At 37.4% G+C, this 13,129-nt stretch overlaps 1 protein-coding gene across 1 annotated transcript in view; it reads left to right on the top strand.

The window, feature by feature from the left end:
• ITGA8 (integrin subunit alpha 8) overlaps positions 1–13,129 on the top strand; it is a 227,081-nt gene that overhangs the window by 68,170 nt on the left and 145,782 nt on the right. The window contains exon 11 of the mRNA XM_044678920.1: positions 824–876. Coding sequence (XP_044534855.1) covers positions 824–876 — 53 coding nt within the window. The remainder of the gene's footprint in view (positions 1–823; positions 877–13,129) is intronic.

Genomic DNA, 13,129 nt, shown 5'->3' with positions numbered 1-13,129 from the left:
TATTATATAGCATGATTACTTTCATTAGATGAGAAACCCAATGGTTTTTTAAACACTTACCTCCCATCTTGGATTCAATACTGTGAATGGTTCCAAGACAAAAGAGCAATAAGGGCTAGGCAATGGAAGTTAAGTGACTTGTCCAGGATCATACAGCTAAGAAGTATCTGCGGCCAGATTTGAACCCAGGACCTCTCATTTCTAGGCCTGGCTCTCTGTCTGCTCAGTCACCTAGCTGCCCCTGAGAAACCCAATATTAAATGAGGATTTGTACCAAAAATGTCTCTGAGTCTTTTCTAGTCTTTTATATTTTGAGTTTATATTTTAGTAGTTGAAACAATAGCTTACAAAAATATTTATACCTTTAATATCCCTTTAGTAAAGAGGATCTAAAGCTCCCAAATCCGAAAGTATTTTCTTTCTGGCTTTGAAATTTTTTTCACTAGCATTTGAAAACAGATGTGTCTAACATCAACTCCTCTTTGTTCTTCATCCCATGCTGGATATTGACCACTTGACCCTTAACATGGTCAGCAGCCTAAATTGAATTTCCTGATTGCTGCTGTTCCCTCTCTCATCTTTTCCCTTAGTGGAGAGAGAGAATTGAGTTTTTAAAATTAGAAATGGCTCTTGTGCTATTGGTTGCATCAGAAAGTAAGAATAAGCAATAGGGTTGTGGCTAGAGTAAATAATCATGCAAAAATAAGATTGTCTGTGCTTAACCTGCATTGGATATATATTTTTTGATGATGAATAAGAAGTGATTATATAAAAATAGTTTGGGGACACAAAGTATATAATAGCTTCTGCTTTTCCTTTACAGATGGCATCTTATTTTGGATATGCTCTTTCTGTATCAGACATCAACAATGATGGGTAAGAGACTCCATGCAATATTAGTTTCCTTTCTTAATTAACAGTGCCTATACAAATTTATCCCATTTTTCCTACATAAAATTTATTTGTCCCTCCTCAACAAAGAAGAAGAGTCCATCTTCATAAGCTCATAGAATTTGGCTGGAAGAGCATTTCTTAAGAACCTACTGGATGCCAGGCACTGAACACTGGAATGAACTATAGAGATAATTTTTTCCAAGTCCCTTATTTTATAGATATACTAACCAGAGGCATAACAATAGGGCTTTGTCCCATTGATCCAATAGGGCTTAGTCCCGGGAGCCAGTAGCCAAGAGGGCACACTTCCCAACATGCGGCCACCATTTGTGGTACCTACCATATGGTCCTTTGCCCACCCATGCCATGACTCAGCTCCAGTTCTCCAGTGTCCTATTGCTAAAGTATTTTTCACCTTCTCCCTGAGCTCCCAGAATAGTGAACACAAGTCCATCCATCTCACCATGATTGTGCTTGTCTTTAGGCTATTCTCAGCATTGTTATCTCATTCCCTTCCCACTCGATGGTTTTTGCCTCAGATGAAAAAATTACATTTTGACTCTAGAGGATTACTGAGACCAAAGATATGGAATTACTCACTAAAGGTCTTATGGTTTATAAAGCTGAGCCAGAATTTGAACACTGAACTTCTGTTGTCAAATCCACGGAGTTATTTTTCCTGGTTTAATTAATCCTTTAACTGTTCACTGCCACCCCCAAGTTTCTAAATTGTCATTCCAAAGGAGGTGTATTTGCTTTGATTTTAACTTTATCTTTACAAAAATGATTATTGTTTCATTAAACCACCCATCAACATTCATCTCCCTCCATTAAATGTCACACTTCTATATATATTTATCAAGAGTTAACAAATTAATTAATTATGCTCTCGCAGTCTGTTAATTTGGCGATGGATGCTCTTGTCTTAGGAGTCGACAGGTAAACCTACTAATGTGAGCTTGACAAAGAACAAAATTGTGGTTTTTGTTACTCTTCCTAAAGAGAGCAGTTGATTTTTTAAAATATACCTTTGTGACGTGAAAGTCCCTAATAGGAACAGTTAAATTGACAGCCCATTAGAATGACAACTAGCAGTGCCATCTTTGCACAGCTGGGATTGGTGGTATTTTTATGTTTCTCTTTGTGTGTATTTATATGTCTCTACCTGGGTCTATTCGGTCAGTGTTCCTCTATAGAATGTAAGGTCCTCCACATCTCCTTCATGTCTCCTTATGGGTCCTTTCCCTTCCCTCTGTTCTTGCAGGATGCAATGAGTGCTCATTTGATGCTAATGGTGTGGTATGGTTTTAAAGTAATTCTTGTTGCTTGGAACATTCCAAAAATATGCCTTGTTAGCTGGGGGATGAAATCACTTAAGCAATCAAAAGACTGTCACATGGAAGAGGGAAGACAATTGCCAGTCAGTCAACAAGCATTTAGTAAGTGCTGACTATGTGCAAAGCATTGTACTAAACTTAGAGTAGCAGAGAAAAAATAACCCCTGCCCTCAACGAGTTTACATTCCAGTGCTTGGCCAAGAGGACCAAATTAGGAGCAAAGATGTAGAGGTTACAACAGGGCCCCTTTAAGCCTAGTGGAAAGACAAATGAACTCTGGCAAATAGAGCTTTCAAAAAATGTAATGGCCTCAGGGGGTCAATCAGTCAATAAATGTTTATTAAGTGCTTGCTATATGCGTGGCATTGTGACAAGTTCTGGGAATAAAAAGAAAAGGCAAAAGTCACGGGGCTCACAGTCTTCTAGGAGAGACAATATGACAAGAATTATATACAAATAAGATATGTACAAGTTAAATTGGAGATAATCAGCAAAGGGAAGGCGTGAGCTTCAGAGGTATGGGGGGGATTAGAAAAGTCTTCCATAAGAAGGTCGAATTTTAGCTGAGATTTGAAGGAAGCCAGGGAAGCCAGGAAGTTGAGATAAGGACTGAGGACATTCCAGGCTCCGGAGGATAGCCGGTGAAGATTCTCAGAGTATTATAGGGTAATAATACCTTGGTCCCCCACTTGCCTGAGAGCCAGGTGTGTTACACATCACCCCCACCTCAGAATTCTCCCTTCTCATAAGGGGACCTAAAGGTTGTCTAGTATTTGTTATTGGCTGACTTATTCCCTCATTTGTGGTCTCCCAAATTTAGGGAGGGGCTAAGCATTCCAGTTCCACTTACCTACGTAAGAGTAAGATCAGTTTTTACAAAATCATATCTTCTTCAAAAGAATAACAAAAACCAACATTCAAAGATTACAACTTTAGTCTCTGAGGAGGAGAGGAGAATTCAGTTCATGACAACTCGGTTTCTTTCAAACATTGGTCTCACCAAGTTCCAAGTCTAAAAGCCTTGCTGGTTTGCCATCTGGTAAACTAGCTTCTCAAAGCTTCTTTGCTGGACTGGTAACAATGGTGGGCTTAGAATTCAGGCTCCAAGATCAACATGGCTAGAGCTTCCTGGTCTGGGGACTCCGTCTCTGCTCTCCCAACAATTGGAACTGAAAAGGACAAATGAAACAGAGGAAAATATGAATTTCCCAGTGCTATAAAGAGAGAAGGATAGCTCTTCCTCCCATCCAGCTTAATGCATGGTGCCCATCCTTTAGGTAAATAGGACTTTGACCACTTGACATCATGCCACCAGAAAGAGGGAGAGGGAGCAAGAATGGGGAAGAGAAGGAAAAGAGAAGTGGAAGGGATAGACATTGTATCCACCCAGAAACAGGCTCATTATAGTTTAAGGAATGGGTTCCCCCAGTTTGGGGAAGGGGGAAACATCTGGAGAATAAATTGAGAACAAAAATGGCATTATGTCCTGATTTCTTTAATGAGGACGCATTTGCATGATGGCCTACCATCCAGCTATGTGACCATATGTATCTTTCAACAAATGGTAGTGCAACCAGCACAGGGATGCCTTCCTGCTGGGACTTAAATGTGATGTTTTATAGGGCACAAATTGGCTCAATGTGTTCCTTTCCATGGGTCAGACTTTTTTTTATTCCTTTCAACTCTCTTGCCTACTCCCCACTTCACAATATGCCCGGCGGGACATTGTATCTACCCCGGAAACAGACTCATTCTAGTCTATAGCAAAGTTTTGTGACACCATTTATAGTATAGTTTTCAGTGTTTTAAAGAAGAAGAAAAAAACCTGTGAGAAAAATCTCATTGGTGCTCCCTGATCAAAACAACATGGTTGCAAGTAACTAACACAAACCTTTCTTCACTGATAATCAGACTGTTCTTGTCCTTAAAACCTGCTCCTCTGGCTCATCCCGTCTATTTATGATTTCCCTGCGGTGTGTTGGTTATTAGGCAGTTCATTCTGAATGTTTTCACATGCCTGGAATAATGTTTCTGATAACTGAATGTTGTCCCTTTAAAGATAATCTGGAGACCCTAGGGACGGGCATCTACTGGTACTTTAAAATATTAAGGTGCCATGTCAATTCAGTGTCAATGTACACCCAGTTAAATTTCTTCCTAGACTTAGATAAGAGTGGCTCATGAAGAAAATCCTCAAATTTTTTTTTCAAGAGATATAAAGTCACTTGTCCTGCTTACAATAATAAATCTTAGATCAGCGTCGCTGCCTGTGTTCTTAGAAGCTGTAGACGTGGCATTACAATAGGCTAAAACAGGAATACTGTGAGCTCTCTTCAGGTCCTGGTGTTTGGGTTTTCAAGTCAAATACTAACCCTGCTTATAACAACCTAGGGATTGACCAGGGGCTGCCATGAATCTTCCTAGAAGTGCTGCCACTCACTTTAGTACTGGAACAAACAAATACCTTCCAGACTTTCTAGAACCTGTCTCCTCAGAAGGCAAATCCCTTCAGAGCACAGAAAAGTATATAATACATGAAAAACAATAGCATGAGTGGGAGCTGACTTTGCCTTGTTCCTTGATTTCTGCGAAACTTTGGTGGGCAAAAGTTTGTTGATACCAGATGCAAGAGATGTACATGGTTCCTTTTTTTTTAAAAACCCTTACCTTCCTCCTTAGAATCAATACTGCACACAACTCTTATGTCTTGGAAGCTCTACTAAGTATCTGTTCAAGGAAGAAGAGCAGAAAGGGCTAGGCAATGGAAGTTAAGGGACTTGCACAAGGTCACACAGCCAGAAAGTATCTGAGATCAAATTTGAACCTAGGACCTCCTGTATCTAGACTTGGCTTTCAATCCACTGAGCCACCTAGTTACCCCCAAGCTTCCCTTTAAGAGAAGGATGCTCTCATCATTCTGGGCTCCTGATGAGATTCTAAATAGAAATTCTTGGGTTGTATGGTCCAAGCTACCACAGTAGGATTTGTCTAGCCTGAGTTTCTCAATGGCATCTTTTGGACAAATTATATTAAATCACCTCAGATTGCTTGAACATTTTTCAGACTGGGAGTAGAGAGATCTGGGTACTACTCCCAGAAGTGGTATTTACTTGCTCTGAGACCTTGGTCCAGCTCCAGTTTCCCCATCTATAAAACAAGAGCATGATGTCGATAATGACTAAGGTTCCTAAGACCCTGTGATTTTAAGGGGTTGCCTTCATGATACAGGTAAGCCAGACAGATGAAATGAAGCCACTCATCTCTCTCGTGATTTCTCACCCTCCTCCCGTACCCTTCCACCCCTCCAAAGTTCTCTCACATATAATCTTTTATTTCACTTTAACAATCATTCTGTTAAAACCAATTTTCAAATAAAGGAACTGAGACTGAGAGAGATTAGATGAATTTACCAAGGTTGCATAGGTAGGGGCTAGAGGGCAGATCTCCTGATGCTTGCATTTTCTTCTCACTACACTAAACTGTTCCAGTTTTTAGACTTAAAGAGTTATATGGGAATGCATTCATCCCTATGCAGGTGAATAGCCAAGAAGAGACACAACCTCAGATTCCCTAAGCCTTGCAGTCTACCAGCTATAGACATCTATTATCTAATATATCGAGTACAGTCACAGAACTGTATTGACTTTATTTCTTTTAAATAAATACTGGAGAGTATGGGATTAATAAATGTGTATTCTCTTTAAAGAAATCTAAACCTTTAAATAAAAAAGGATTCCACAGGACTCTGTAAAGCAGAATAGAGATGTATCATTTAGTCAAACATGATGGAGCCAGCTCATTCATTGAGTCTCATTCAAGAGCCAATTGTTGGAGCTGTTAGGCAGTTCTGTAGATAGAAAGTCAGGTTTGGAGATGGGAGAACTTGTGTTCAAATCTGACCTAAGACACTTCTAGCTGTGTGACCCTAGGCAAGTCACTTAACCTCCATTGCCTGTTACCACTGGTAGTCCTTGGAATCAATATGGAAAACAAAGGTTATTGGTGTTTTTTTTTAAAGAGCCAGTTATTAAAATTTTAGGGTGAACATTTATACTTCAGAAATCAACAAAGGCTACAATTTATAGTTTTGTTTATTTCTAGATGGAAAGAAATGGATAAAATATTAAAAATGAAGACTTAACTTTAAAGTATTCCAATGCCTTTTCAGAGAGATGGGGGTTAAATGTTTACTTGAATACTTCTGCATTTAAGGGATTGTCACATATTTCCCATTGTAGCTTCTTCTAATCAATTTGGTACAAGATGCATGTTCCTATAAAAACTATATGTACGGCATGATTATTTCTTCCAACCTATACCCCTAATCTTACTTGCAATTTTATCAGTGGAACTTTAAGACTTTGTCTTCAGTTATTGCATAAGAACTCATTGAAAAGAGAAAAATATAATTAAACTGACCACTTGGCATCTTGGAATGGAAATTCCTTGAGGACAGTGTAAGGTGAATTTCGGTAGAATATTAGATCCTCAAGGCAGGAACTATTCCATATTTTTTAAATTATTGAATTCCCAGCCTTATAAATACATAGCAGACACATAGCAGTAGGTATTCCTTGAATTGAATTGAGTCAGATTGGATGGAGGCCAATCAATTTATCAACAAGTATATATTAATAGTCTACTACATTCCAGGCCCTGTCCTGGGTGTTGTAGATTCAAAAACAAAACAAAAAAGAAAGAAAAAAATTAACCAGGAAAATCCATTTTGTCTGATTGGATTTCTCCTAATTCTAAATGACCAAATGACTTTGCAAGTGTTGTTCTTAGCTTTAGTCTCTTTAGGCATATCTTGCACACAGGTAATCTTTTATAAAAAAAATAGCTTCCTAAAAACTACTTATGCTGCAAAAGGCTATTCTGCTTTGTTTTTAATCCATGAAGAAATGGATTCCAATGAGCACTGGCTGTCAAGAGTAGTTGTCTAACTAAAGTTAATTCTTATTTTCAGGAATAGTAGCTAGTGACCATCTTGAAGGAGAGGTGATGATCCCCAAGAGCCAGCATGGCTTCACCAAGAACAGGATATGCCAGGACATTTTTATTATTATTATTATTAGTAGTAGTAGTTATTGGGCTATTATGTGAGATTAGGACTGTATGTATAATTTACTTAGACTTTACCAAAGCATTTAATGAAGTTGTCCATGTTCTCCTATAGATAGTAGGCAGAGTGACATGGGCTAAATGATAATGCATTTAGATAAATTCAGAATGGTTGAATGATTGAACCCCAGTGAGTATTCATTAATGAGTCAATGTCATTTTTGAAGGTGGTATTTAGCAAAATATGCCCCAAGAATCTCTGTTGGCTCTGTCCTATTTAGAAATTTTAGCAGTGTGCTTATACATAACAGACATTTTGTAATTGAATTTAATCAAGTCCAGTTGGTTTGAAGGCACTCAAATAAATTTATCAACAAGTATTAATTAAGAGACTACTTTAGGGCAGCTTAGGTGGCTCAGTGCATAGAGAGTCAGGCCTGGAGATGGGAGGTCTTGAGATCAAATCTGTTCTCAGACAGCTGTGAGAAGCCACTTAAACTTTCACTGTCTAGCCCTTACTGTTCTGCCTTGGAACAGATACTTAGTTAGCTTCGAAGACATAAGAGTTTTTTTTTTTTTTTTAAGAGCCTACTTTGTTTGACTAATCTGTTTCTTAAATAAAGTCATAGATTGCGTGTTCATCAGATTTTCAGATGGCACAAAACTGAGAGAGATAATTAAAATACTGGACATCAAAATCAGTATCTATAGAGACCTTGATGGGCTGGGACATTGGGTCAACTGTAATTAGGTGAAATTCAGTAGAGATAAATGTAAAATCCTAGAGTCGGGATCAAAAAGTCAACTTCAAAGATACAAGATAGCGAAGGCAAAGCACACCAAGTGTGTAAAAAAATTTCATGTAGAAACTGGATTAAACTTGTTCTACTTGAGGCAAATCTGATACAATGACAAACTTCCAAACAGGGCTATACCCAAATGGAAAAGGCTGATTCCAGAAGTAGTGAGCTCCCCAACTCTCCTCATCATATTGGAGTTCTTCAAGCAAAAACTAAATGACACTTTTTAAAATATATTGTAATGTATATTCAGTCCAGTACAGGTTGGACTGATAATCTCTTCCAACTCTGAGATCTTGGATTTCTTCTATTCTTTTTTAAATTGAGATCCCAATCTGGTCATGGTTGCATATACTTTTAATCCAAGACTAGTAGATTTTTTAGGCCTGAAAGCTGAAGTGGACTAAACTGGTCAGATGCCCACACTAAGTTTAGCATTAAAATGATGAGGTACTGGGACTACAGGCCATCACTTTCTTTAAGCAGAGGTGAATTGGCCCAGATCAAAAAATGGAACAGATCAAATCTCACTTGTTGATGAGTAGGAGCATGGGACCTATAAGTAGCCCTTGCACCACCCTCTAACTGAATCAAATAGAGGCCCAGGCTTTAAAAAAATTAATTTTAAATTAAAATGATATTTCTTATTCCTTCACAGTCAGGCTTCTTTTTTTAATTTAAAAATACATTTATTTTTAACATTCTTTCTTTTTAAATTTTGAGTTCCAAATTCTCTTTTTCCTCCCACTCTGTCACATACCCATTGAGAAGCCAAACAATATGATATCAGTTATGCATGTGAAATCATGCAAAACAAATTTCTATACTAGTTCTCTTTTCAAAAGCAGCAAAAAAATAAAGTGAGAAAGTTATACTTCATTGCACTCAGAGTTCATTGGTTCTCTCTTAGGTGGTGAATACCATTTCTTCATCATGAGTCCTTTGGAATTGTCTTGGATCATCGTACTGATCAGAGTATTAAGTCTTTTTTTCACAGCTGATCATTATTACAATACTGCTATTACTATACACAAGTTCTTCTCACATTACTTTGCATCAGTTTATATAGTCCTTGCCATGTTTTCCCCCTAAAACCACTCCCCTCATCATTTCTTGTAGCATGATAGTAATCCAACTGAGTCCACATATCTTCAGATTCACTATCAATTTAGTCTTCCCTCTCTGAACCACTTCCAATGAGAGTGAGGTTCAAGCATTGCCCACCCTCCATTGTAAAAGCTCTTCCATGTACACCTCTTTTATGTGGGAAAATTTCCCCCATTCTACCATTCTCTTTCCCTTCTCCTAGCACATCCTTCTTTCTTAACCCTTCATTTTTTTTGGGAAATCATTTTGACATAATTTACTTACAAACATCACCTCTGTCTATATGAACTCCTTTTAATTGCCCTAATAATGTTAATCTTAGGGGTTACATGTATCATCTTCCCATATAGGAATGTAAAAAATTTTTTTCTGAGTCCTTTATGATTACTCTTTCATGCTTACCTTTTTGTTTCTTGAGTTGTATTTTTGAATGTCAAATTTTTTATTTAGCTGTTATCTATTTTCTATTACCTCTATTATCAGGAATACTTGAAAGTCCTCTATTTCATTAATATCCATTTTCCCATGAAGGATTAGCTTTGCTGAGTAGGTGATTCTTGGTTGTAATGCTAGTTCTTTTGACTTCCAAAATATCATAATCTAAGCCCTCTGCTCCTTTAATTTGGAAGCTACTAAATCTTGTGTAATACTAACTGTGGCTTTATGATAGTTATTTAAACCCTTACCTTCCACCTTAGAAGCAATAGTATGTAGTGGTTCCAGCATAGTAAAATGGTAAGGGTGGGCAATGGTAATTAAGTGACTTGCCCAGGGTCATACAGCTAGGAAATGACTGAGGAACCCAGGACCTACCATCTCTGAGCCTGACTTTCAATCCTCTGAGCCACCTAGTTGCCCCCTATTCCGTGATATTTAAAATTGCTTCCTTCTGTTTTCTTTCAATTGATTTTTTCTTAGTCCTGGGAGCATTGGAATTTGATTATAATATTCTTTGGAGTTTTCATAATGGGGTCCCTTTCAGGAGATAATTGGTAGATTCTTTTGGTTTTTATTTTATCCTCTTTTCTCCTTGATTATTTCTTAAGATAAGATGCATTAGCTCTTTCTTTGGTCCTAAATTTCAAGTAGTCTAATAATTCTTTTCTCTCTCTCCCTTTCTTTTTAAATATTTCTTATTTTATGTCTTAGGATCAATATAAATATTGGTTCCAAGAAAGAAGAGTCATAATGGGTAGGCATTTGAGGTTGTCCAGGGTCACCCATCTGGGAAGTATCTGAGGTCATATTGGAACCCAGGAGCCCAGGTCCTCCTGATTCTATGCCTGGCATTTTATCCACTGAGCCACCTAGCTGCCCCTCTAACAATTCTTAAATTTTTTCTTCTAGGATCTATTTTCCAAGTTTGTTGTTTTTGTAATGAAGTAGTTCACATTTTCTTCCTTTTTTTCATTCTTTTGACTTTTCTCCCCAAACTGTAGCAGACTCCATGCTTTCACCCTGATGACACAAACTTCTCTGAAGACTTCCTATGTTTACTTAGGTCAGAAAAATGCCTCACACCAACCTTTTGTTGGCTGTGCTTCTTCAAAATTTGATTTGAGATGTTATTTTAAAGTATTTGGAGAGGAATGTTGGGAGAGTTCCGCTGAGTGGCTATCCCTAATCTGCCATCTTGACTCTGCCTCCCTAACAGTCCTGACAGTCAGGCTTCTTTAAGAGCAATTTTCCATGGTCTTCCCTCTAGTTATCCCAAATAATAATAATAATAATAGAAATAATAGTAATTAGAATTTATATACTTCTTAAAAGTTTATAAAATGCTCTTCAACCTTTTTGCTTAATATAGCAAAATAAGATTCAAAGTATGAGTTGAATGTTTCTTCTTAGTACAGTGCTTTCTTAGTACAGTCCTAAGGGTGGTGAAAGAGATCCAAGTCACTAACCAAGAGATGGGTAGGTAAATAATACATTTTATGTTAGACTATTTATACCTACTTCCCTCTTGTATATTCTGTATAACTCCCCTATATAGGTGATTTGTACTCTGCCCATTAGGTAAATCTTGTGCTCTAATCCCTTCTAAGATATTGCATGGCAAGAGCTGAGACTCAGAGGAGAAAATTGGTTCATCGTCTTGGGTAATACAGTCCAACAAGTAAATTAAGTGCCATTTCCTCAGAACCTCTAACTTCCCTCCTTTGCTCTCACATTAAGCTAACTCACTAAATACAATCTCTTAATAGTCATTTGAGTGAATTCTAAACAATTGGGATTAAATTGTTTAATGAATGTTGGTTCTTGATTGATGAATGAACTTTCAAGGACTCCAGATATTTGAGAAACATAAATAGGCTGGGGAAGTTAACTTGAGAAGCTAGATGCCCTCAAGAATAGAAGCCAGTCGATGTATTTGAAGCCATCGATGTTTGGTTATAAGTCTTTGGACAAGTTTTCAACAACAAAAGATACTGATGCTTTTCATCTTCTGCCTGAAACAAACAAGCCTGTGTCCAAAACTTCAGTCACACTGCCTTGGTATATTTGTATTGTATCACGGTTTCACAAAATTACACTTTAACCCATTGACACTTCCCATCCTCCTGCTGTTTATGGCCACTGCAGGACACAAAGGAGCTGAGTGAAAGCCCAGCAGGTGGCTAACTTGACCATTCTCAGGCTGTTTTATTGGAAAGGAAGTAACATTGGATACTTGTATTTATGTGGAAGACTCAGCATAAATAAATCTGTTTGTTGACTTACTCTGAGGACTCCATCCTGGTTCAAGCTTTGGTAGCCAGACTTACAAAGTAGATTCAGATGAAAGGAAAAACGTGGCAAATATCAGTCCCTGCATCTTCCAATATCTGACTACCTAAATATACATGTACATATGTATATATATATACACCTACATATAATGTGTGTATATTGTATATGTTATAAAAGTATGTATGTATAGCTCATAGAGAGATATAAAAAAAGAACTGGTTGTTTTCTGAAATGCAAGATTGTAATATTTAAATTTTACTTTATTATTTCATATTGCAGTTGGAGCAGTTGATTGGCTCCTAATTTAACCCTTGTTGACAAGTGTTATGTAGTTTAGTGCTTCATTTATTCATTTAGCCAACATCTTTTGCACACCAACTATGAGCCTCTTATGAATTAAGGGTACTAGATGGTAGATAAGAAATGGAACACACAGCTCTTGTAGAAGAGAAAGTTAGAGTCCAATTTTGGAGCCCAGTTTATTCATGAACACTTAATTACAACACGTGAACCAAGTAATGAGATGCATGTGTAGAACAAAAGCTGAGCCTTGGTGGTAGGTAAAAGTAATGAATGATCATTATAAAATGGATTTATTCAGAGAAGGATTGGTTGATAAGCAATGGAAAGCTAAATCCGATATTCCATTATTAGTATTGTAAGAAGAACTGTAGCATAATTTAGTCAGCTAAATGCATAGTGTGTTGTCTATAATGATGTTATTAAATAAATGCCTTTAGAACAACAATAATAAGGGCGGAAGAGGCCATAAATGACATATAATTAAATTAAATGAAGGTCTAACAAAGTAAGGTGGTTAGCCCAAGGACACACTGGTAATAAATAGTAGAGGAGTCCATGTCATTAGCTCCACATTGACTATGGGAAAACAGGCTTAATACCAATATTGTTCATTTATGGAGCTCTATTGAACCCAAAGTCTGTGCTTATTCTTTTGACACTTGCAGTATTTTTAAGAGCTGGAAGATACAATCCTGAATGAACCTGAGGCTTTTTAGTCCTTTAGAAGTGAGAGAGGGTTGATACAACAAATAAATGGGGATGGAGAATCAAACTCTAATTGAGAAAAAATATCTTTGGGATGATCACCACAAGGGTTGCATAGGAAATGATACTGAAAAATTGGGAAGTTGTTGGTAATAAGAGAAAGAATCCAGTATGGTGGACACGTACTCT

The sequence above is a fragment of the Gracilinanus agilis genome, chromosome 5 (genome assembly GCF_016433145.1).
Source record: "Gracilinanus agilis isolate LMUSP501 chromosome 5, AgileGrace, whole genome shotgun sequence".
NCBI lineage: Eukaryota > Metazoa > Chordata > Mammalia > Didelphimorphia > Didelphidae > Gracilinanus > Gracilinanus agilis.
Note: the sequence above shows the minus strand (reverse complement) of the source record. Positions and strands in the feature narration are given on the sequence as shown.